The sequence below is a fragment of the Ictidomys tridecemlineatus genome, chromosome 6 (genome assembly GCF_052094955.1).
Source record: "Ictidomys tridecemlineatus isolate mIctTri1 chromosome 6, mIctTri1.hap1, whole genome shotgun sequence".
NCBI classification, from domain to species: domain Eukaryota; kingdom Metazoa; phylum Chordata; class Mammalia; order Rodentia; family Sciuridae; genus Ictidomys; species Ictidomys tridecemlineatus.
The window spans coordinates 45,507,553-45,532,333 of record NC_135482.1 but is presented as its reverse complement, the minus strand read 5'-3'; the positions used below and the strand labels follow the sequence as shown (position 1 = coordinate 45,532,333).

Genomic DNA, 24,781 nt, shown 5'->3' with positions numbered 1-24,781 from the left:
GCTGGAGTTGTGGCTCAGCAGTAGAGCACTCACCTAGCATGTGCAAGGCCCTGGGTTCAATCCTCAGCACCACAAAAAAATAAAGATATGTGTCCAACTACAACTAAAAAATATATATATATTTTTTAAAAATGCCTTGCTCTTAGGTCATACAAAAACAACAGGTTGGATTCGCCTCTGTATAGCTTGCCAACCCCCAGTATATATCTGAGGATAAAAACAACTAAAAATTGAAACCTCTCACTGTCAAAATCCAGGCACTTGCTAAGTGATTAAAAGAAGAAAAGTGGGTATCCATAGATGCTAGAAAACTAAATTCTTAAAGCACAGTTTTCTCTGGTCATCTTAGGTGGGTCAACTCAGAAAGCAAAAAACTATTTTTAGTAAACTGAAATATTTGGAATCTTGATCTCTATCAAGACATCATGTAAGAACATGAATTACCTCTATTGCTGGAGGGGAAAAGAAATGAACGCACGAACTCCTGAAATGCGGAAAAAGGGCAAAGACAATTAAATGTTTTGCCTGAGTTCTAAGACCTTGTCCTACTAGGCAATCCAGGTCCAATTAGAAACAACATTTTAAAACTCAACAAAAGGAAAGAAATCCTCCCTTGTAATACTCAGTAAATAAGTATTACTCAGTAAATAATGTTTAAAATTAAAATAATAAATATATTATTTAGTAATATGTCCATAAATATCGCCCTCCCCCCAAAAAAATTAAAGTGGCTGCTTCTGGGAAGAAGAAACAATAAGTTCAATTGTTTTTCATTATTAGTATAAAATATTTGAAACTGTACATATGACTTTAATACAGAATTTTAAAGATTAAATATTTTTTGCATTACTGAAGATTGAACCCTCAGAGGCGTTTTTTCCGTCGAGATACTGCCCCCGTCCTTTTTAAATTTTAAAGACAGGGCCTGGCTAAGTTGTCAAGGCTGGCCTAGAACTCGCGAGCCTCCAGCCTCAAACTCCGGAGTCGCTGGATTGTAGGCACGAGCCAAAATGTCCGTCTTAAAGATTAAATTTTAAAATAGAAAAATTAAAGATGTGAGGTGGAACTCCGTTGCTGTGGCAATCCCTGTGGCGCGTCGTCTCTTTGTTCTTCGGAAATTCAACCTCAAACCGTCCCGCCCCTTCCTCATCCGGAGCGGTAGGCGCAGCAGTGGCTGAGCGCGAGCCGATGCCCCGCCCTCCCACTGAAGAGCTACGTTTCCGGCCGGTGAGGCAACTCTTGGAGATGCTACGGCGGCGGCAGCGCCTGTAGGCCGTAGCGGTGCGCAGCTGGGCCCCGCCCCCTGCGAGAAAGCGTCCTCGTCACTTCCGGCTTCCTTTTCCTTGCTGGCTGCCGGGCGCGTGAGGGATTTGCTTGTGTGCCGAACTCCTCGGAACCATGGTGAGCCTGGCCTCCTGCTCTCTACCTCCTACCCCTGTCCCAGCCCCGCCGTGCCCCGCAACACCGCTGCTCCCTCCGTGTTCTCAGAGTCGCGGGCTGCCCTTGTCTTCTGGGCCCACCGCACATGGCGCGAGTCGCGGCGTGAGGCCTGCGCGGGTTCAGCCGGTAGATTCCTCCATGCGGGCGGGAAGGAGGAGTGGGCCTAATGAGGCGTCCTTTTTCTCTTCTGCCTTTCAACAGTCTGGGGACTACGAGACTCGGGTCTTATCCCTAGCGAAGAAGTTTCTAGTGCCCGCACAGCACCGCCCTCCTCCTGGAGGCGGAGTCTGGAGGGCCGCGAAGGAGCCGCCCTAGGGTGGAAGATGGAGGGCGCCCTCCTGGCCGTTGTCGAACGAGTAGCCTTACACCCTCTCACTACTCGTCCTTAAGTTAATATTGTCGCTAGTTTGCCCAGACACTCGATTTCTCTGACTTTACTATTTATACTTGGCGTCCTCATGTAAGTCCTTGATGATGGATGCTTAATTTGTTTTAAAATTACTGTTAATGAATATTCTCTTAAGATGCCTACTTCTATATGTATTGGAAGGCACTAAAATATATATTGTTAGAGAGTATGGGTATTCATCCGCAGTGAGCAAGTTTGTAATTCCAGTAGCTCTGGAGGCTGAGGCAGGAGGATCACAGGTTCAAAGATATCTTAAGCAATTTAGAGACCCTAAGAAACTTGACGAGACCCTGGTCAGAATAAAAAGGGTTGGGGATATGACCCAGTAGTTAAGTGCCCCTGGGTTCAACCCTGGTACCAAAAAATAAAGAGCATCCGTACTCTTGATTTTCCTTTTTAGGCATCCCTTTCCCTTGCACCTGTTAACATCTTCAAGGCTGGAGCTGATGAAGAGAGAGCGGAGACAGCTCGTCTGGTAAGCCCATTCTGCCTTCTTGTTATAAAAATACAATTGTATTTTTTTTTTCCTATGATCAAAATTCTGACAGTCTCAGATTTTCATTTCAGTCATCATTTATTGGTGCCATCGCCATTGGAGATTTGGTGAAGAGCACGTTGGGACCCAAGGGCATGGTAAGCAAAAATAGCAAATTTTTTTGTTTTGAGATAGGGTCTTGAAATTTTGCCCAGGCTGGCCACAAATATAAGTTTTAATATTTTTTAAAGCTCTTATTGGAGATATAGTTAGTAACTTTTTAAAAAATCTTTTAAGACTTAAATTTTATAAGTGGTAAGTACGTTCTTTTTTGCTAAGAACAAAATACGTCCTGGATCATTATCTCCAGTTCCATGCCTTTCCCTGGTGGCAACCAGTGTTATTTGTATGTCCATTTTTTCAGTATTTTCCTATTATGTTCTGACATAACATACATACGTGCTGTTTGTACTTTTTCTGTAATTACTCTTTTAAATTCCTTTCAGAGTAAGTAGATACACCATCTCCTCTTTAACTGTCAAATAGTATTCTGTAGCTTGATTATAACTTTACTTGATGGACGCTTCTGTTGTTTCCATTGTTTTCTATCACAGTGCTGAAACAAATCTAGGGAGGTCTGATTCTCCTTGTGTTTCTAATGCCTCTGGGGATAGATCATGAAGATATGATAGTGGGGTATATGCATTGGAAACATTTGATGGCCAGTAGCTATCCGAGGTATTTACATGTCAGCAGTATACTGCTGAGTATACTGATTGATTCATGCATTCTTGAAGGTGTATTTATATCTTGAAATAAATATGTTCTCTTTAGGACAAAATTCTTTTAAGTAGTGGACGAGATGCCTCTCTCATGGTAACCAATGATGGTGCCACTATTCTGAAAAATATTGGTGTTGACAACCCAGCAGCTAAAGTTTTAGTTGGTGAGTCTGAAGATAATACTATTTGGTTAGCATTTTGAAATGATGTTTTCTAATAGGTTGTGTTGACTGATACTCAACACTTTTTAATTGATTGTTACTATTAAAATACAGTTTCAGAAGAGCCATGGAATTGTTGGTGATTATCTTAGTCCATTTTGTGCTGTTATAACAGAAACCACAGATTGAGTAATTTATAAACAATAGAATTTCATTTGGCTCATGGGTCTAGAGGCTAGAAAATCCAAGGTCTGGGAACCATGTCTGGAACTTCTGCTCTGATATAACATGCTGGTAAGCATCACAAGAGAGAGATTAGGGATTTATGTTTCCAACACATGAACTGGGGGGGGGCATAATCATACCATAACAGTGGTAAAAAATTTTTTATTTCAGACCTAAAAGCTTCCCCAAATTTGTCAGGTGAGGAATCTATATGTTAGAGTAGATTGGTGGTGGGTATTTTTGTATAACTTAGTAAACTACAGAGAAATAATTTTAATACTTTTCTTTCTAGATATGTCAAGGGTTCAAGATGATGAAGTTGGTGATGGCACTACCTCTGTTACTGTTTTAGCAGCAGAATTACTAAGGGTAAGAGCAACTGAGAACTCTGGCCTTGTTATTTGTTACTATGGTTTTGAGTAAATGATTAAGTCCTTTGTAACTATTATTTGTATAACTGTTTATTAATAGGAAGCAGAATCTTTAATTGCAAAAAAGATTCATCCACAAACCATTATTGCGGGTTGGAGAGAAGCCACAAAGGCTGCAAGAGAAGCTCTGTTGAGTTCTGCTGTTGATCACGGGTTGGTATACCAAAATACTACAGTTCTAAAATTCTAGCCTAAAGAATGCTGAAAAGCATACACAAGTATGATTCTGCTTCACTCCACCCACCAGTCAGACCCACATCAGCCTCCAGAGACAGCCACCAAAGTGAAAGTTTGTGTTTCTAGTCTTTTTACATGTAATAAAAAAAAAATGCCCCCAAACCCCAAATACATCGTGTAGAGGGTCTGTTAGCATCTTTTTAAACTAGTTGGATAACAATTACATTTCTTAAGTGTTAGTAATCTCTGCAACATTACTTTTAATAGAGTTAAACGTTTGCATATAGAACTAATGGAATTTCCTTAACCTATTTATGGTTGGAGATTTGTGTTCTTTTTTTTTTTAAGAGAGAGAATTTTAATATTTTATTTTTTAAGTTATCAGCAGACACAACATCTTTATATGTGGTGCTGAGGATTGAACCTGGGCCACATACATGCCAGGCGAACGCGCTACTGCCTGAGCCACATCCCCAGCCCCCAGATTTGTGTTCTTGATAATTTTAGTTATAAAATAATGTGACAGACTTGTTATTCAGGAACTTGTTTATACAATTGCTGGGTCTAAAGGTGAGTACGTGTTTTAAGGCATTTTATGTACATTACCAAATAAATGTTCAAAAAATTTTATTTATACTCCCAGTACACTAATTGTGTGATAATGCTTTTTTCCCCATGCTCTTGGCAACATTTGATTTGTGTGTGTGTGTGTGTATGTGTGTATGTATGTGTGAGTGCCTTGGGGATCTAACTAAGGGGCACATCCCTAACCCTCTTGTATTTTATTTAGAGACTGTGCCCCTCGATTTTGCTGAGGCTGGCTTTGAACTCAGTATCCCCCATCTCAGCCTCCTGAGCCATTGGGATTATGGGTGTGTGCCACTGCACCCAGTACATTTAATATTCTTTTGATTCTCCCCCCATTCCTGCCCCCTTGGGCAGTTTGGTGGAGAAAACGTACCCTTTAATTCACTTCTCTGGATTATTGGAGAGAGGTTTAGTCTTTTCCTGTGAATTTTGGAGACCTGGCTAGGGTAAAAATATCTATGGATTAATGGCTATCTAGATAAACTTTGAAAAGTAAAATAGGGTTGTTTACTGTGAGCAAACATTTTAATAACAGGGTTGGTTTTCTTTTTGTTTCTTTTCTTGCCTTTTATTTAGTTCTGATGAAGTTAAGTTCCGTCAAGATTTAATGAATATTGCAGGAACAACATTGTCCTCAAAACTTCTTACTCATCACAAAGATCACTTTACCAAATTAGCTGTAGAAGCTGTTCTCAGACTGAAAGGTTCTGGTAATCTGGAGGCGATTCATGTCATCAAGAAGCTAGGAGGGAGTCTGGCAGATTCTTATTTAGATGAAGGTATGTATGGGTGTCCAAATAAGGGAAAGAAGTTTGGATAAGCTTCTGAGAGGCTGAATACTGAATGAGTCTTGATTTTAGTTAATGGGAATTTGTGACAATTTACAGAGCCAGAAAACTTAACTTTGAGGACATATACATTGCAACCATTTTTCATTTTAATCTATTTGTTAAATACTGACAGTGTGCGTCATCTTCTTATACCGTTCCTGCATTTTTCTGATAACTTCTAGATTTCACTTTGTGCCATGAAATTATTTGCAGTCTAGTGAAGAGTAGTTGTAATTTTCTTTTCTTTTTAAATTTTTTTGATGGACCTTTATTGTATTTATTTGTATGTGATGCTAAGAATCGAACCCAGTGCTTCACACATGCTAGGCAAGCGCTCTACCACTGAGCCACAACCCCAATCCCTGAGTAATTGTAATTTTCTTTTGCTGAAAATTAGCTACTCTGAAATAGCACTTTTTTTAGTATTACGTGTATCATCCAGGAGGGATCTGGATAAGTCAGACCATTAGTAGTTAGCAGGTTACTGAGGAAGTGTTCCTTCTTGTTTTAAGAAGATCCTTTAACTGACAAATCTATGTGGTTTATGTTCTGATAGATAGGATTTATAGATCTGTCTATTTATTTATTTTTGATACTGGGGATTCAACCCAGGGGTACTTGACTGCTGAGGTACATCCTCAGTTGTCCTTATTTTTTGAGACAGGGTTAAGCTAATTGCCGAGGCTGACCTTTATATTGGGATCCTCCTGTATGACTAGGATTATAGGCATGTGCCATTGCCCTTACTAGAGGGTACAGTTTATCATGGTGTTAAAAAGCAACTTCACGTTGTATTTGCTTCTCAAATGTTATATAGAAGATGTAGGCATTCTCCTACAGGGAAGAAGAAAATTATTACTTTAAAAAATAATCTGCTTGAATCAAATGTATGAAATATGATATGTCAAGAGCTTTGTAATGTTTTGAACAACTAATAATAAAAAAATAATCAAAAAAATAAAAATAAATAAAAAATATTTTTAAATTGCATTTTATATGTAAGGACTAGTATTTTTTTGTAATTCTAATTAATTATACATGACCGCAGAATGTATTTTGATTTATAATACACAAACGGAGTATAATTTTTTATGTATCTGGTTGACACCATTTGTGTCATCATACATGTACCTAGGGTAATGTTGTCCGTCTCATTCCACCATCTTTCTTACCCCCATGCTTCCCCTTTCCCCCCTCCCCTTTGCCCTATTCAAAGTTCCTTCATTCCTCCCATGGGCGCACTCCCCCGCCCACCTCATTATAGATTAATATCTACTTATCAGAGAAAACATTCAGCCTTTGGTATTTGGGGATTGACTTCACTTAGCATGATGTTCTCTAACTCCATCCATTTATCTGCAAATGCCATGATTTTATTCTCTTTTAATACTGAGCAATATTCCATTGTGTATGTATATACCACAGTTTCTTTATTCATCTGTTGAAGGACATCTAGGTTGCTTCCACAATTTAGCTATTGTGAATTGAGCTGCTATTAACATTGATGTGGCTGCATCACTGTAGTATGCTATTTTTAAGTCCTTTGGGTATAGACCCAGGAGTGGATAGCTGGGTCAAATAGTGGTTCCATTACCAGTTTTCTAAGGAATCTCCTACAAATTAATTGTACCAATTTGCAGTCCCACCAGCAATGTATGAGTGTGCCTTTTCCCCCACGTACTTGCCAATAGGTATTGTTGCTTGTATTCTTGATAATTGCCATTATGACTGGAGTGAGTTTTTTTAAATGTATTTATTGATCAATTGTATATCTTCTGAGAGTGTCTGTTCAGTTCCTTAGCTCATTTATTGTTTGGGCTATTTGTTTTTTTAGTGTTGTTTTTTGAGTTCTTTATATATCCTGGAGATTATTACCTGATGTGTGTGTGGTCGAAATTTGCTCCCATTCTGTAGGCTCTCTCTTCACCTCACTGATGGTTTCATTTGTGGAGAAGCAATTTTTAGTTTGAATCCATCCCAGGACCTTGTGCATGCAACCATTTATTGATTCTTGCTTTTATTTCTTGTGCTTTAGGACACTTGTAAAGGAAGTCAGGGCCTAATCAGACATGATGAAGATTTGGGTCTATTTTTTCTTCTCTTAGGTACAGGGTCTCTTGTCTAGTTCCTAGGTCTTTGATCCACTTTGAGTTGAGTTTTGTGCATGGTGAGAGATGGGGGCTTAATTTCATTTTGCTGCATATGGATTTCCAGTTTTCCCAGCACTATTTGTTGAAGAGACTATCTTTTCTTCAATGTATGTTTTTGGTGCCTTTGTCTAGTAAGAGATAACTGTATTTATGTATTTACTTATTTTGTTTCTGTGTCTTCTGTTCTGTACCACTGGTCTACATGCCTTTTTTGGTGCCAGTACCATGCTGTTTTTGTTACTTTTGTTCTGTAATTGTCCAGTATTCCTTAACAGGACCTGATAAGTAGTGGAATTCTATTTAAAACAAAGTTAGAAGGAGGGGAGAGAAAAGGATAGTAGCATAAGCACCTGCTGTTCTTTGTTGTCTGCCAGGCAGTGCAATAGGAATTGTAGTTCTTTAGTCCTTGTGATGATGACCCATTGAGTGAATAGTTTGACTGAAAAGAGCAGAAAACTCAATAAGGGAAAAGTTTCTTATGCATTCATTTCAAAGAAGCCTGGAAAGATAAGCAGTACTGAGTTCATATATATAATGGTACCAAATCTCCACAGCTAGGTTAGTAGCTAGTATTTCTTTGTCTGATTCTATTTGACTGATGTGCATTTATGCTTGATGCTTAACCGTAAATCAATATGCATCAGGGACATGATTGGACAAGTTTATCCAGCTCATCTCTTGTTGTTTTTAAATTTCACTACCAACTTCAAAGTATTAGGTTTACCTTTTACTGTCTGTGCTGTGCTCTGATGTTTTCTGTAATTTAAATAACCCACTAAATTGATTTTTTTGATCATTTTTCTAATGGGATGGTTTGTAGGTTCTAGGAGCTTGGTAAATTGAACTTGAATAAATTCCTTGAATTAGTCATTTCATAAATGAAGCCTTTTAATACTATTATGTTTATTGTAGGATTCCTATTGGATAAAAAAATTGGAGTAAATCAACCAAAACGAATTGAAAATGCAAAAATTCTTATTGCAAACACTGGAATGGATACAGACAAAATAAAGGTATGTAACTATTTTTCTTGAAATTGTAATTGCTGGTTGCTATAAACTCAGGCTGGGAATCAGATGCATTAAAAAGCTTAAAATGTGTGTATGAATATATACACACATGTACTTTTCTGTATTTAGAGATGTCGTATCTCTGAGCTGCTTAGCGCTTCACTTTTGCTGAGGTTGTCTTTGAACTTGGGATCCTCCTGCCTCAGCCTCTTGAGCCTTTGGGATTATACATACCACCATGCCTGGTTTATACATAGTTTTTGATAGTACATAAAAATGTTGAAATATGCAGTGGGACTTAAAAAGATTAATAAAACTGACACTGTGTATATGTACTGATGTGTGTTTCTTTGTTTTAGATATTTGGTTCCCGGGTAAGAGTTGATTCTACAGCAAAGGTTGCAGAAATTGAACATGCGGAAAAGGAAAAAATGAAGGAGAAAGTTGAACGTATTCTTAAGCATGGAATAAACTGCTTTATTAACAGGTCTGTGTTTGTATGTGTTAATGATACTTTTTTTTTAGGTGCTAGGGATTGAACCCAGGGCCTAGTGCATACAAGGCAAGCACTCTACCAACTGAGCTATATTCCCAGCTCATTAATGGTATTTTTAATGTAAAAAATGATTTTTTTCTCACAAAAATTATGGAAGTACTTCATCTTGAATTGCTTGTATTAGTATGTTATTTAGAAACTGTAGTACATATTATGTTTGCTTTTTAATCTTTTTTTGGTACTGGGAATTGAACCCTTATCACTGAGCTACATCCCCAGTCCTTTCTTAAATTTTGAGACAAGTTCTTCCTAAGTTGCTGAGATTCTCACAAAATTGTCTAGGCTGATATTGGACTTGGTATCCTTCTGCTTCAGCCTCCTTGGTCTCTGATTATAGGAGTACTGTGCCTAGTTACAGTACATATTTTTAATATTATAGATTTTCATAATTAGATGTGATTTCCACATACTCTTAGCAGGCATACAAGTCACTCACATTTAATCTTTACTTTCTTGGCTGACTTGGTGTGGCACAGATGAAGAACATTGTACAGTAGTCGCCCCTGCTCAGCGTTGGATATATTCATAGACCCCTAGAGGATGCTTGAAACTACAGATAGTACAAAACCCTTTAGATACTGTTTCTTGGTTTTCGGTTTTTTCATTACATGTTTGGGATGGAGTTTAACTTACGAATTAGGCACAGCATGAGATTAACAACACTTAATACAACAATAATAAAGTAAGACAATTAAACTGTACTTTCACATGTTATGTGAAGGTGTTCTTGATTGCCCTCTCTCAGTACCTCATTGTACTGTACTTATCTTTCTTGTGATGATGTGAGATTTATGATAACAGTACTTATGTTTGAGATGAAGTGACTTAGGCATTGTGCCTTAATGTTTGACTGCGATGTAAGGGTTACTTATATAGAGATATCTTGATTGCTGATTTAATAACCTAGATGGCTACTAAGTGACTAAAGACAGGTAGAAAACATTGTGGAGACATGGGACAAAGGTGTGATTCACATTCTGGGCAAGACAGAGAAGGACAATGCAAGATTTTAGTAGGCTATTTAGAACCAAAGTATTGGTTTTATTTTTGGGCCTCAATTGACCATGAATAACTGAAGTGTGGAAAAATGAAATCACATAAAATATTCTTTAACATTTAAATTTTATTGCTGTAGATTACCAAGAGTTAACGTATATGGACATCAATAAGGTTTTTGATGCTTTTCTGCTAAATTAACACATTTTCTTTCTTTCTTTTTTTTTTTTTTTTTTGTTTTCGCTTTGTTTTGTACTGGGGATTGAACTAAGGGGTGCCCAACCACTAAGCCATGTTCCCAGCCCTTTTTATTTTTGAGACAGAGTCTCAATAAGTTGCTAAGTCTAGCTTTGAACTTGACAATCCTATTTTAGCCTCCCATCTTGCTGGGATAAGTGAGAAATGGTAACTTGTTCTAATTTGTGTGTCTGGTAAAAAATATCTGCATTCTTTTTAGCTTGTTTTGCGAAACAGCAGTTTTGAGCATAATGTTTTATATGTTTTATTTGCAGGCAATTAATTTATAATTATCCTGAACAGCTTTTTGGTGCTGCTGGTGTCATGGCTATTGAGCATGCAGATTTTGCAGGTGTAGAGCGCCTGGCCCTTGTTACAGGTATGTATAAGAGGCATTAATTTCTTTTTGAGTTTTTATATGGTGCTAGGGATCGAATCCAGGGCATTGTGTATTCAAGGCAAACACTCTACCAATTGAACTATATCCCCAGCCCAAAAGGCATTAATTTCTAATAAACATAATAGTCATTCAGATTTATTGAACATTACTATATGTGATTCATTGTTGAAAATATGAAGAAATCCCTGTAAGGAGTTTAGAGTTTTAGAGTTATTCTGAAATCTTATTGAAGAGTTATTCTGAAATCTCATTTATACTTTTGGAAGTTTGTAATTTAGTTACTTTTAACTGCTGAGTTGCATCCCAGGCCCTTTTTATTTTTAATTTTGAGCCAGAGTCTTCCCCAAGTTGCTGGGATTGTAGGCGTGCACCACCATACTTGACTTGTTACAGTATTTTTAATACAGGTTGAATATTTTTTGTCTGATTGGGACTTTGAAGCCCTTTAGATGTTGGATTTTATTTTTTGATTTAGGAATATTTGCATATATATAAAATGAGATAACTTGAGGATGGAACCCAGTTGTAAACATGAAAGTCATTTGTTTTATGTACATCTTGTACTCAGTCTGAAGGAAATTTTATGCAATATTTTGGTGCATCTGTGATCCATCACATAAAAGTTTTGCTGTTGTGTTCTTGTTCAAAAGTTTATATTTTGAATTTACAGCTAATTTAGGAATGCTTAGCCAAAATAATGCATAATGCCATAATGCTATGCCAAGTTATATACAAGGTTCACCATGGCTGTAGATTTCTTTTTGTTGGTGTTACTATTTTAAAGATAAATCTTTTTTTAGATGTTAATTAACCTTTGTTTTAGTCATTTATTTATATGTGGTGCTGAGAATCAAACCCAGTGCCTCAAACTTGCTAGGCAAGTGCTCTACACTGAGCCACAACCCCAGCCCTGAAGATAAATTTTTTCTTAACAGTTTATAAGTTTAATTTTCTAAATATAGTCTAAGCATACTATTGCTTAAGGAGTAGTTGGATGCTTCTACCCTATGTAATACAGTTACAGTAGTAACCTTTAATGAACACTTTGTGCTAGAATAAAGTATGTATACTTAGTTTTTCTTAATTTTTAAATTTTTCTGAAAGTAATAAATGTTGAAATAAAAAGTTCAGCAACATATGATGAAAGTGTATGCTTAACACCCTTGAGTGGAGATTTGAGTGATATAATCCCAATTGTGACAAATAGAAATTGTGTTTACAAATCAGATAGTAATCTGTGTCTTACTTGTTTGTTTCTTGTTGCAATAATGATTTCTACAAGTAGTCACTAAGTAGCCCTAGAAAAACTTAAGTTTTATTTTTATCATCTAAATTTCATTTGGGTCCAATAAGTAGGTTGGAAAGTTGGTTTGGAATCTGGGAATGAGAATTAAGAAGACCTAAATGTTGGAAATATTAGAAGAGATTAGGTGTACTAACTTGGAAAGTATTTGTCACCTCATCCCAGAATGATTTCTTGTTTTTCCTTCCCCCTCCCTCCCTCTCTTCCTTCCTTCCTGCACTGGAGATTGAACCGAGGGCCTCATATATGCTAGGCATATGCTCTAACACTAAGCTGCATCCCTAGTTTTTTATTTTTTATTTTGAGACTGGATTACTAAGTTGCTGGGCTGGTCTCCAACTAGCAGTTCTTTTGCCTCAAGCCTTTCTGATAGCTGGGATTATAGGCATGCACCACCATGCCTGGCTTGGAATGATATATGAAGCCATTTTTAGTAATTTGAGAGGCATAATCTTCCTTTGACCTAGAGACATTTTCCTTTTGTTAATTACTTGGAAGTGGGTTTACCTGTTTTTAAAGTTCTTTATAAGCCATGGTAAACTTGATGTGTAAGTTAACACATAAAACTATAATGTTCATGTTGATGTAATTGATCTTCTAATGCAAGAAAATAAAGACATTTGAAATAAATGTATGATATGTCAAGATCAATGTAATGTTTTGCGTAACCAATAAATTTCTGATGTTTAAAAAAATAAAGACATAAGAAATATGGATGATAACACAATTCATAGAGCAAATTGATATCATAAGGACTTAGTACGTGAAATTGTCACATATATTCAGAAGAAAATTTACTGCAACAAGCACAACTCTGGCTGTGAAATTGACCTCATAATCAGAGCTAAGTATCAGTGTGTGTGAAAATGATTATTGCAAATGTCAAGAAATGTTTCATAAGCAGATATAGAAAGATGAAATGAACCTTACCAAAAGTAAAGTTCGATCATTTTTGGATGTGATGTCCCAGATACTTATTGTCTCACATCTATAATACAAGCAGTCTCAAGAATTGTCAACCAAAAGTAAAAAGATTATACAGATTATGAGTATAAATTTGTAGAATTTAGAACAGATTCTTTGTCACTTCTTGGTAAAATAATTGCTAGTCATGGTGGCACTTATCTGTTTTCCCAGTGATTCAGGAGGTTGAGGCAAGAGGTCAGCCTCAACTTAGCAAGACCCTGTTTCAAAATAAAAAATAAGTAAAAAGGTCTAGGGATGTAGTAAAATGCACTTGGTTCAATCCCTGGTACCCCAGCCCCTTGCCCTAAAAGAAAAGAAAAAAAAATAGGAAAAGAAGGTTTGATTGATAATACATGAAATCTACATTATTAAAAGGGAAAGAACATAATTTTTAAAAATGGATTTTGAAATGGAAAACTAGCTTGCTTTGATCAGGACAGGAAAGGAAGTAGCTGAAGTTAAATTTATAGAGCATGGAAGATGGAAATTAACTTGAAATAAGACACAAGAACTAAAATGAATTCACTCTTTTATACCTCGGTAAGTTTTGCTGTGAGAAATTCTCAGTGTGCATTTCTCCCTTTTCTAGGCCTTACTGGGGCTTTTTGACATTTCAATTATTGTGAGAATTAGAGCTATCAAAGGCCCATATTGTAAGCAGTTCAGAAATTCTTGTCAAAGTTAGTCAGGTGCAGTGGCGCACATCTGTTACCCAGCAACTTGGATGGTTGAAACAGGAGGGTTGAGAGTTCAAACCCAGCACCAGCAAAGAGCTCGGCACTAAGCAACTCAGGCCCTGTCTCTAAATAAAATATAAAATAGGGCTGGGGATATGACTTGGTGTGAGTGCTCAGAGTTCAATCCCTGGTATCCCTCTGTCCCCAAAAATAGTTAACATAAATGAAATATCTGGTCAGATATTTTTATTGTGTCCTGGGGAATTGTTTTATAAAATTTAGTATTCTGGATTGGATTCAGAAGAGAATTAGAATTTAAGTTCAGACTTTTAAAGGTAAATGTTTTTTTTAACTTTTGATTTAACATTTGGGGAGTAGTGTCCCACAGCGTGCATACAGGTCTGAAGCGAGACTACTTGGATATGAATCTCAGCTTCAGTTTATAATAGCCATGTAACTTTACATAAATCACTAAACCTGTATGCCTTCTTTGTTTTATTTTTGTTTGTGGTGCTGGGGATCAAACCAGGGCCTCACACATGCCAGGCAATCTGTCTACCATGAATCACATTCCTAGCTTTCTGCCTCTTTTTTTGCAATGTGCAAATCAGATAATTAACCTGTTGTATACAGTTGATGTGAAGAATTAGTGTATAATGTAACTGATATATGATATATAGTAAGCAATCAGGTGTTTTTTTTTTTTTTTTTAGTTGTAGATGGATACAATTTATTTACTTTTATGTGGTGCTGAGGATCAAATCCAGTGCCTTATACATGCTAGGCAAGAGCTCTACCAATGAGCCACAACCCCAGCCCAGCAATCAGTTTTTAAAATGTAGTTAATACATTATTTATAAGTCTATTACACACATCTAATGTTTATGTTCATAGGTGGAGAAATTGCTTCTACCTTTGATCACCCAGAACTGGTGAAGCTTGGAAGTTGCAAACTTATTGAGGAAGTCATGATTGGAGAAGATAAACTCATTCACTTTTCTGGGGTTGCCCTTGGTGAGTTATTATGCCCTTGGTATGTTGTTATTATGTGTCTCATGGTTCCTAAATCTTTTCTAGGCTCCATTGAAGTGGAAAAAAAAGTTACTATAGTACTAGAAAATGTTATTAGTCTAAAATCTTTTTTTTTTTTTTGTAGTGCTGAGGATTGAACCCAGGGCCTTATGCATGCAAGGCAGGCACTCTACCAACTGAGCTATATCCTCAGCCCCAAGCCTAAAGTTTTGAAAAAGCATATTTTGAAGTAAACTTCATATTTATTATGCCTTTTATGAAGAGTGCATATTCAGCTTTTAGTTTTCTCTATTTTAGAATCACTATGAATATAAGTTAGGAAAGAAAATGCGTAACAGAATATATCAGCTTTCAAAATCCAAGAATGTAAACAACACCTACATAAATCATAGAGCGCATAATTTTCGTGTTTATGACTAATTTGTCACTATGATATAAGAATATTATGTTTTAATTTTAGGTGAGGCTTGTACCATTGTTTTGCGTGGTGCCACTCAACAAATTTTAGATGAAGCAGAAAGATCTTTGCATGATGCTCTTTGTGTTCTTGCCCAAACTGTGAAGGACTCTAGAACAGTATATGGAGGAGGTAAGAATTTGGAAAACATTAAACACTTTAAGAAATAAAAGTATGATTAGAAACATTAAACACTTTAAGAAATAAAAGTATGATTAGAAACTAAATGTATTATCTTTGCATTTAGGGTTTTTTTTATAATTTTTCTCCCCACTTGCAGTACTGGCAGTTAAACCCGGAGGTACTGTACTACTGAGCTACATCCCTATCCCTGCTTTTTTTGGAGACAGGACCTCTCTGTGTGTTGGGCTGGCCTCCAACTTGTGATTCTTCAGTTTTAGTCTTCAGAATTTGATGGGTTTATAGGCATGCACCGTTGTGCCTGGTCTTTGCACTTAATTTTAAAGCACTTGGCAATATCTGAAGGGAAGTCAATAATTTAGTACCATGAAGATAACATTAGCAATATTTTAATGGAATTTTTATTCATAGGCTGTTCTGAGATGCTGATGGCTCATGCTGTGACACAGCTTGCCAGTAGAACACCAGGCAAAGAAGCTGTTGCAATGGAGTCTTATGCTAAAGCACTGAGAATGGTAAGCTAGTAAAAATGAGAAATTTCAACTTAAATTTTGTGGCTATTGATGATTTTTAAATGAGTACATTTTACATCCTAGACAGCAAATGGTCACTGTCGTGGCTTTTTTTTTTTTTTTTTTTTAAGTTGTAGGCAGAGTATCTTTATTTATTTTTATATGGTGCTAAAGGATCAGACTCAGTGCTTCACATGTGCTAGACAAGTGCTCTACCGCTGAGCCACAACCCTAGTGCCTGCCTTGGCTTTAAGAACATTCACCATTTTCAAATTTGATTCTGAATTTTATACCCTTAATGAGCAATAACTAAAAGCAGATTTTATATTGTTTCTAAATGTAGTTTTAAAAAGCCATCTTTCTAGATAGCAGTAAGTTAATGTTTTGTATAGTAAAGTTAATTTATCTCCTTTATTTCATAGTTACCAACCATCATAGCTGATAATGCAGGCTATGACAGCGCAGATTTGGTGGCACAGCTCCGAGCTGCTCACAGTGAAGGCAATATAACTGCTGGACTGGGTAAGAAATATGTGCAACTTTTGTAGTAGTTGACAAAAGTGTCTATCTCAAGTTTGTTTTTTTTTTTTTTTTTTTCTTTCTTTTTTTTTTTGGAAGAAGAAAAAGAAGTTTGCATGATAAATGTATAAGATTCCTTTGTTCCTTTTGTAACTTATCTGGGGAAATATTTAACTTTATATTCTCAACATTAACCTAGGAAGTATAAAACTAGTTAGAAGATTGGTAACTAGTTTGGTATATATAATGATGCATAAATAATGCTCATATTCTGAAATAAGTGTAAATTCTGCTACTACTATTCTCTTTTTGATACTGGAGATTGAACCCAGGGCCTTGTTAAGCAAGTACTCTACCACCACCACTGATCTATATCCCTAGCCCATCTACTATGATTTCTTAAAACTCCTTTTTCTTTTTTTTGATGGATGTGTGGGGGGATACCTTGGATTTAATCTAAGGGCACTTAATCACTCAGCCACATCCCTAGTCCATTTTTTTTTTTTTTAATTTTAAAATAGTGCTGAGACTAGTCTTGAACTTGTGATCCTCTGTCTCAGCCTCCCGAGTCACTGGGATTACAGGCATGCACTGTCATTCTAGCTAATTCCTAATTTTATAATAAACTTTTTGAGACATTCTTGAAGGCAGATCTTTAATCCATAGATAAGAGTGGCCAACAGGCAGATTTAATTCAGATTAAAAGTTTTTAAAAAGCTCTTCAGCATATTATAGGAACAACCTTAGAAAGTAGATAATCCTGTCATTGAATAAGAGAGCCAGTTAATCATCTGAGAAACAATGAAAGATTGGATAGGTGACTTATAAATTTTCTTCCAGGTGTATGACTTCATAGTAGTTAGCAATAAGCAAATTTTCTGCATTAATTTTATATGTAGGTATAGATAAAGAGAGAATATTAATGTAAGTGACCTAGTGTTTTGTACAATTAATTGTTCTTTGACATTGTTGCCCTCTATTAATACAGGTGAATAGTAATTGAATAGAATAGAAGTGCCTCTTTTTTGGTACTGGGGATTGAAGTCAGAGTTGCATTACCATTGAGCTACATCCCAGTTATTTTTTTTTCCTTCATATTGAGACAGGGTCTTGCTGTGTTGTGGAAGCTGGCCTCAAACATGCCACCCTTGTGCATTGGCCTCCTGAATCACTGAGATTACAGGTGTATGCCACTGCACCTAGCAGTAATTGACATAGGAATCCACCCCCTTTTTTTTTTTTTGTGGTACTGGAAATTGAACAAAGGCCTCATCCATAATGTTCTCAAATTCCATTCATTTACCTGCGAATTCTTATTTATGGTTGAATAAAATTCCATTGTTAAACATACTGCATTATTTTTATCTAGTCATCTGTTAATGGATACCTAGGCCGATTTCAGAATTCAACTGTTGTGAACTGTGCTGCTATAAACATGGGTATGCTTGGTTAGATCTTTCAATTTTTTTTTTTTTTTTGAGGACCTTTATTTATTTGTATATGGTACTGAGAATTGAACCCAGTGCCTCATGCATGCTAGGCAAGCCCACTACCACTGAGCCACAACCCCAGTCCCTAGATCTTTTAATTTTTAAAAAGGCTTTCCTGAATTCTTTTATGAACTAATTTGCTAACTATATCAAGTAGTTGGGTGTTGTAATCTTAGACTGTTTTTTTTAAACAGGTTTCATTTTATTTATTATAAATCATTAAAGATGTTTTGATACTTCAGTTGTTAAACTATAAGTTTTTCTTTTCAGATATGAAAGAAGGTACCATAGGAGATATGGCAGTATTGGGCATCACAGAAAGTTTCCAAGTGAAGCGGCAAGTTCTTTTGAGTGCAGCTGAAGCAGCAGAAGTGATTCTACGTGTGGACAATATCATCAAAGCAGCACCAAGGTATCAGAGCACTTTTAGTTTCTAGAAAAAATTACTAACACTGAGACAAGTGGAGCACTTTTACTTGATACCTTAGTTAATGAGATACAGAAACATATTTGCCTAGTTAAAAGAGTCCCTAAGTTATTTAAAGTAGTCTCAATTCTTAAGGAAAGCTTTTGGGAAAGGGAGCATGAACAACTATGCTAGCTTTTCAGGATTGAAAGGGCGCATAAAGAGCCAGATTTAGAAAGTTTAAATATCAGGGAGCCTGGGGGCTAAGGGTAGCAGTGTTATAATAACCTATAACCTATGTTTTTTTTTTTTTTTAACCAGGATGAGTAAGCTTCCATTGTTTTCTGTCCTGGGTATACTTCTATTTAGACATTTTTAAGCACGAATTGTATAAGGTTTCTTTATAGGTTTTATTTTTAGCAACTTAAGTTCTCATTCACATAGAAATGGTTAAGGACAAGCTGAGCCCAGTGGTTTATGCCTTTAATTGTAGCAACTCAGGAGGATTGCAGATTTGAGGCCAGCGTCAACAACTTAGTGAGGACTGTGTCTCAAAGATAAAAAGGGCTGGGCAGGTAGCTTGGTGATTTAGGGTGCCCTGAGTTTCATCCCCACTACTCAGTGCTCCCTCGCCCCCTCCCCCCACCAAAAAAGGGAAAGGGTTAAAGGGAAAGATGAAGATTCAGTTAATGATTTTCACTTGCTCTTAGTAGTTATTAGTCATTCATATTTACTATTAGTATTGGTTCAAGGAGATGGGAGAGTATAGTAGTTTGGACCAGGATATTGTGGTGTAAGGGTAATGAGAAGGGATTGACTGGATCTATTTTGAAAGTAGAACCAGTAGGGTTTTAATTATGAGTTGGATGCAGGGTGTGAGAGGAAAGAGAATTTAAAAATATTTCAAGGATTTTGCCTGAAGAAATGAATTTCTTTTCTGAAATGCAAAGACTGAGAAAGAGGGAAGGCAGATAGGGGTTTCAAGCCAGAAGACTGCTTGACTCTCTACAAGTGAATGTCGTAAATAAGGGAAGAGTTTTTAAGAACTGAGTGCTGCAGAACTCCTATAATAAGTTCGGAAAGATGCAGAGCATCCAACAGAGGACATAAAGAAGGAATAAACAGATGTAGTAAATTATTAATCCTGGGTAAGGTGTATGAGGATTTGTTATACAATCTACTGTGTCCTCAACCACATTTGAAACGTATATTTTTGCAGTAAAGAAACATGACTACTTTTCGCTTAGCCAAACTCATTTTTCATATTTCTTTTTCTTTTTTGGTACCAGGGCGCTCCACCACTGAGCTACATCCCCAGCCTTATTTTGTATTTTATTTAGAGACAGGGTCTCACTGAATTGCCTAGCACCTCAATTTTGCTGAGGCTGGCTTTGAACTCAAGATCCTCTTGCCTCAGCCTCCCAAGCCAATGGGATTACAGGTGCATGCCACTGCGCCTGGCCATATTCTTTTCTTAACCACCAGAGAATGTGCTTTTCAGATTAGTGCCCAGTGATAACTGGTTAATAAATTTTTTTGACATGGTAGGAACCTAGTTTGCACATAAACTACTGAGTTGGAAGGTGTTTATTTCTGTATGACCCAGATTTAATACTATGTTCTTTGAGTCTGTTCTTTTACTTTTCTTTACTGTTTTTTTGTGCCTTTAGAAAGAGTGTTTCTGAATCACAAAGTTAAAAATTTCCCTGTATCCTTACCGTCTTTTCTTCTCAAAAGATCCTTATATGTCCTTACTCTGTGGTCATTAGAGAATAAAAGTTGTGAAGGGATATTTTTGTTATGATTCTAGATTCATCTAGAATCTTCAGTGTCCTGCCATTTTTTGGACTTCTGGTTAAAGTAATTGTGTCTAGGGCTAGGGCTGTAGCTTAGTGGTAGAACACTTGCCTAGCATGTGTGAGGTACTGGATTCGATTCTCAGCACCACATACAAATTAATAAAATAAAGTTTCATCAACCTTATTAAAAACACACAAAAAAGTAACTGTATCTAATACAGTAAAATTTCCTAACATGTATTAGTAAAAAACATGGATTAACCCTTTTTTTCTCGAGAATGTTCTTTTTTTGTTTTTTGCTTTGTTTTTTTAGGTATACATGACAGAGTGTAGAGTGTGTATCTTAGGTAGGGTGTTTGGATGAGAAGTTGAGAATAGCAAATATCCACAGGCCTTTGCGTTCCACAGATTTTCTAATGGCCTCTAATAACATGCTACTTGAAGAATGTTAGTCAGAGGTAGAAACATCCTTTGTAGGAAATTTGAGTTCTAATGATTTTAATAAAATTAGAATTCTGGTTATCTGTATGTAGTATAAAACTTTGGTTAACATCATGCTTTTCATCTTTGACATTTTTCTTAATTGTATGGTTTTTCCTTACAGGAAACGTGTCCCTGATCATCATCCCTGTTAAGCATTCCCAAATGCTGTTGATCTTTGGACCAGTTCATAATAAAGTTATATTTGAAAGATTTCAACCTTTAGAAGAAACCTGTGGAATCCATGGCTGGCTGTGCCCATTATATCCTTAAGTTTGGACATTAGCTGACCTTCTGTTTTAACGTGGGTCTAATTTATTTGCTGTTTCATTTTCCATACAATTCAGTTGATTTAAAAGTTCATTTCTCATAGCGTGCATTAAAATTTTGAACAATTACTTAGTTCTTATGTCTTATGATCTTTGTGTAACCTATTTGAAATATGCTTAATGGAAGTGAATGATTGCATTTTCAGTATAGAGTTGATCCACTTAATGATTAATCTAGTGTGTATGAGGCCTTGGGTTTGATTCCTCAGTACCACAAAAACTAAAGAGACAAAACCCGAGATTGAATCCAGGAGTGTTTTACCACTAAGCTGCATCCCCAGTTCCTAGTTCTTTTTTATTTTCAGATGAGTCTTGCCAAGTTGCTGAGTTTCATGATGAGTCGCTGAGATTGTCTTTGAACTTAGAATCTGCCTCTCAAATAGCTGGGACTGTAGGTGTTTGCCATTGTGCTTGGCTTTGAAACTTAATAGCAATTTTTACATTTTTAAATGCTTTGATGATTTTTGATTTCTAGAATAATGGAAATGGCAGAGAATATTCACTTAAAATTTAAAAATGAACTCCTTAAGAACTAGGTGTGTTCTTTACAGGTAAACCAGGAGAATTTGACACAATGTTGTGGTTATATTTTTTACATTAAGTACTATAGATATTATAGTTGAAAAATGTGTTGATGGTGGAGAGTGGTCTATAGCCGTTTATACTTTTTCCTTTAAGCAAGGATTTATACTGATTTTAGGGTAAATTTAAGTATTGTACTTATTAGTAAAAGAATATGGTATGTAAACATTTACTGTCACATGCCAGGCACTGTTCTGTTCATTTTATACACAGTAATTGGTTTAATCCTTACAATGCCCTATTTGATAGAAACTAACTGTTTTTCTGATAAGGAAATGGGACAAAGGTGGTAACTGACCAGTAAGGGCAGAGCCTGGATTTGATCCCAGATGGTATGAAGGACCATGCTCACAGCTATGATGCTATACTGTTTCTGGATCACTCATGTGCTTTTAGTTAAGGTTGAGTTCAGTTGACTTTTTAAGCATAAAATTACAAATAGTGATGTTGCATGACAGTATAAAATAAAAAAGGAAATTTGGTTGCTGATTCGTTTCTGTGGGATTTATGTTAAAGGTTAGTTGATATCTCTCTTACAGAAGCTAAAATCCAATTATCAAGTTTTAAAAGAAAGCTAAGGTGTAGCTCAGTGGCAGAGCATTCGCATGGCATGTGTGAGATCCCGGATCTGTTCCCAGCACTGGAGAGAATATAGTTCTAAAAGAAGTCTTTTCTTTCCTGGCAGGGGGTGGGTACCAGAGATTGAACTCCGGCACTCAACCACTGAGTCACATCCCCCCAGCCATATTTTGTTTTTTATTTAGACACAGTGTCTCACTGAGTTTCTTAGTACCTCACCATTGGTGAGGCTGGTTTTGAACTCAAGATCCTCCTGCCTCAGCCTCCCAAGCCCTTGGGATTACAGGTATGTGCCACTGTGCCCGGTGAAATTTTCATTTTAATAATAACATGAATACTAAGGAGTAAAAAAAGTTGTATTTGTTGCTGTAGTATTTTTCCATTACTTTACTATCTAATAATGTCAGCATCTCCAAGATAGCAGGGTTGTAGAAACACAAGTAGGCAGATGGGTATCGTGGTGCATGCTTGTAATCTGGAGGTTGAGGCAGGAGAATCACAAGTTGGAAGCCACCCTGAGCAATTTAGTGAGACCCTGTCTCAAAAAGGACTGCAGTGTAGCTCAGTGATACAAGAAATATTTCTGGCAAATGTGAGCCTTATTTCATTTTAGAACTAACCTTTACTGGTTTAATATCTAGTAACCCTGCCCCCAAACAAAGAAAAATATATGTATGTATGTGTATTTATGTATATTTATATTTATACACACAGTTACATGCTTTATAAAATTGAAAAATTTACACTAAAAACATTTTTGGACAGCAAAATCACAACTATTAGTTTGATAAATATTTATTCATTGTATATTGTTTTAGAACAACAAAACAGCTTGACCATAGGCCAAAATGTTTATAATTTTAACATTTTGACGCAGAGTAGTAAGTTCATTCAGTGAGAACATTATATGGATAATTGACTTCACTCAGTTTTATAACTGTGTAGCCTGCAGCTTACATTGGAAACTGTGGGCCCATTAAACTAGGGAGGAGAAAGACAATTCAAAACAAAGTCAGCACTAGGTGTGTTGGGGCATGCCTGTATCCCATCTGCTCAGGAGGCTGAGGCAGGAGGTTCTCAAGTTTGATGCCAGCCTCAGCAACTTAGCAAGACCCTGTCTCAAAACAGAACTGGGGATGTGGCTCAGTGATTAAGTACCCCTGGGTTCAATCCCTGTTATCTCCCCTCCCTCTCAAAAAAAAAAAAAAAAACACAAAAACTAATCCATAAACTGGTACAAAGTTTAGAAGGTAAATTCTGTTGGACAAACGTTTTTAACATCATTTGATTTTAATTATTAGAAATAAGAAAATAGAGAAATTCTGTTTTAATAGAAATCTGGACTCATTACTAAAAACATATATAGTACAAATCTATTTAATGATTAAAAGGGTTCCTTGGATGACTGATCAGTGGGTTGCAGATGGTCTACAGATGGGAGCTGGTGACACGGTACTTAACTCTGTAGTAACAAGAAATATTTCTGGCAAATGTGAGTCTTATTTCATTTTAGAACTAACCTTTACTGGGTTAAAGTGCTTTTATGGGAAAAGTACTTTTTTTTTTTTCCCTTAAATATTCAATACATTGTGCTTCAGTTTAGATAACTGACCTAGTGTGCTGAAAAGTTTATTAAATCACCCACTGACAGCAATTTCTTTAAGTTTGTATATTCATGGGAAGGTCGCAATTGAGATATTTAACAAAATAATGGCCAAAATACCTAGGTTTGTACAGTGTTGAAAAACTACAAAAATTAAACTGGAACTAAAGCAGATACACTGAGGATAAAGAGGCAGACTTCAGGGCTGGAGTTGTGGCTCAGCGGTAGAGCACTTGCCTAGCATGTGAGAGGCACTGTGTTCAATTTTCAGCGCTGCATATAAATAAATGAATAAAATAAAGGTCCACCAACATCTAAAATTTTTTAAAAAGAGGCAAACTTCCAATATATTCTACAGTCTGCAATTCAAATTTCAAAGTACTTAGTTCAAATACCAGGTTTCTCACCTATTGCCTTTAACTTAATATGATTCTGAAGATGTGATTTTTCTCCAGTGATGGGGGATTCCATTCAGCTCAGTTTCTTAGTGTAAATAAGCAGAAGGGCTTTGCTGGTGGTGGAGAGGGAAGTAGTGGGCAAAAATTCGAGGTGTGCCGGGCACTGTGGTGCATGTGTATAATACCAGGGGCTCAGGAGGCTGAGACAGTAGAATCACGAGTTCAAAGCCAGCCTCAACAACCGAAGGCACTAAACAACTCACTGAAAACCTGGTCTCTCAATAAAATACAAAATAGGGCTGTGGATGTGGCTCAGTTGTCCAGCACCCCCAAGTTCAATCCTCGGTACAAAAAAAAACAATAACCCAAGGTGTGACTTCAGTGAGACTGCATGGCAAAGGAAAGAGGTTCTATTTTGTAGGTGATATCTAAGCTCCCTAAACAGATGGTAGTAGACCTTGAGTTAAACCTTTGGGGAAAATGAGAAATCGGCATGAAACACTATTAAGTTTAAAGTAACATCTGAACGAACCCCAAGAGAAATTCTCCATCTGAGATCTTTTCTTCAACAGGTGCTAAAATGGTGGGGGAAATGTTTTGTTTTGAGCCTCTGTAACAATAAACAACTTTTTTTGTGTGAA

General features: G+C 36.5%; 1 protein-coding gene across 1 annotated transcript; it reads left to right on the top strand.

Annotated features, from left to right (window-relative positions):
• Window positions 1–1,242: 1,242 nt before the first annotated feature.
• Window positions 1,243–24,781, top strand: Cct2 (chaperonin containing TCP1 subunit 2). The gene is made up of 16 exons (XM_005328734.5): window positions 1,243–1,401; window positions 2,250–2,324; window positions 2,417–2,482; window positions 3,159–3,270; window positions 3,785–3,861; window positions 3,964–4,076; window positions 5,265–5,467; window positions 8,581–8,681; window positions 9,038–9,165; window positions 10,743–10,846; window positions 14,708–14,827; window positions 15,306–15,434; window positions 15,855–15,958; window positions 16,378–16,477; window positions 18,235–18,376; window positions 20,774–24,781. Exons 1-16 carry the CDS (start codon window positions 1,399–1,401, stop codon window positions 20,802–20,804), a joined length of 1,608 nt encoding a protein of 535 aa, XP_005328791.1. The 5' UTR covers window positions 1,243–1,398; the 3' UTR covers window positions 20,805–24,781.

Excerpts from the sequence above, each read along its gene's own strand:
- Cct2 (XM_005328734.5), top strand. Across the intron at positions 4,077-5,264 it reads AGTTCTGCTGTTGATCACGG|TTCTGATGAAGTTAAGTTCC; the intron begins GTTGGTATACCA and ends CCTTTTATTTAG. Across the intron at positions 15,959-16,377 it reads ATGCTAAAGCACTGAGAATG|TTACCAACCATCATAGCTGA; the intron begins GTAAGCTAGTAA and ends TTTATTTCATAG.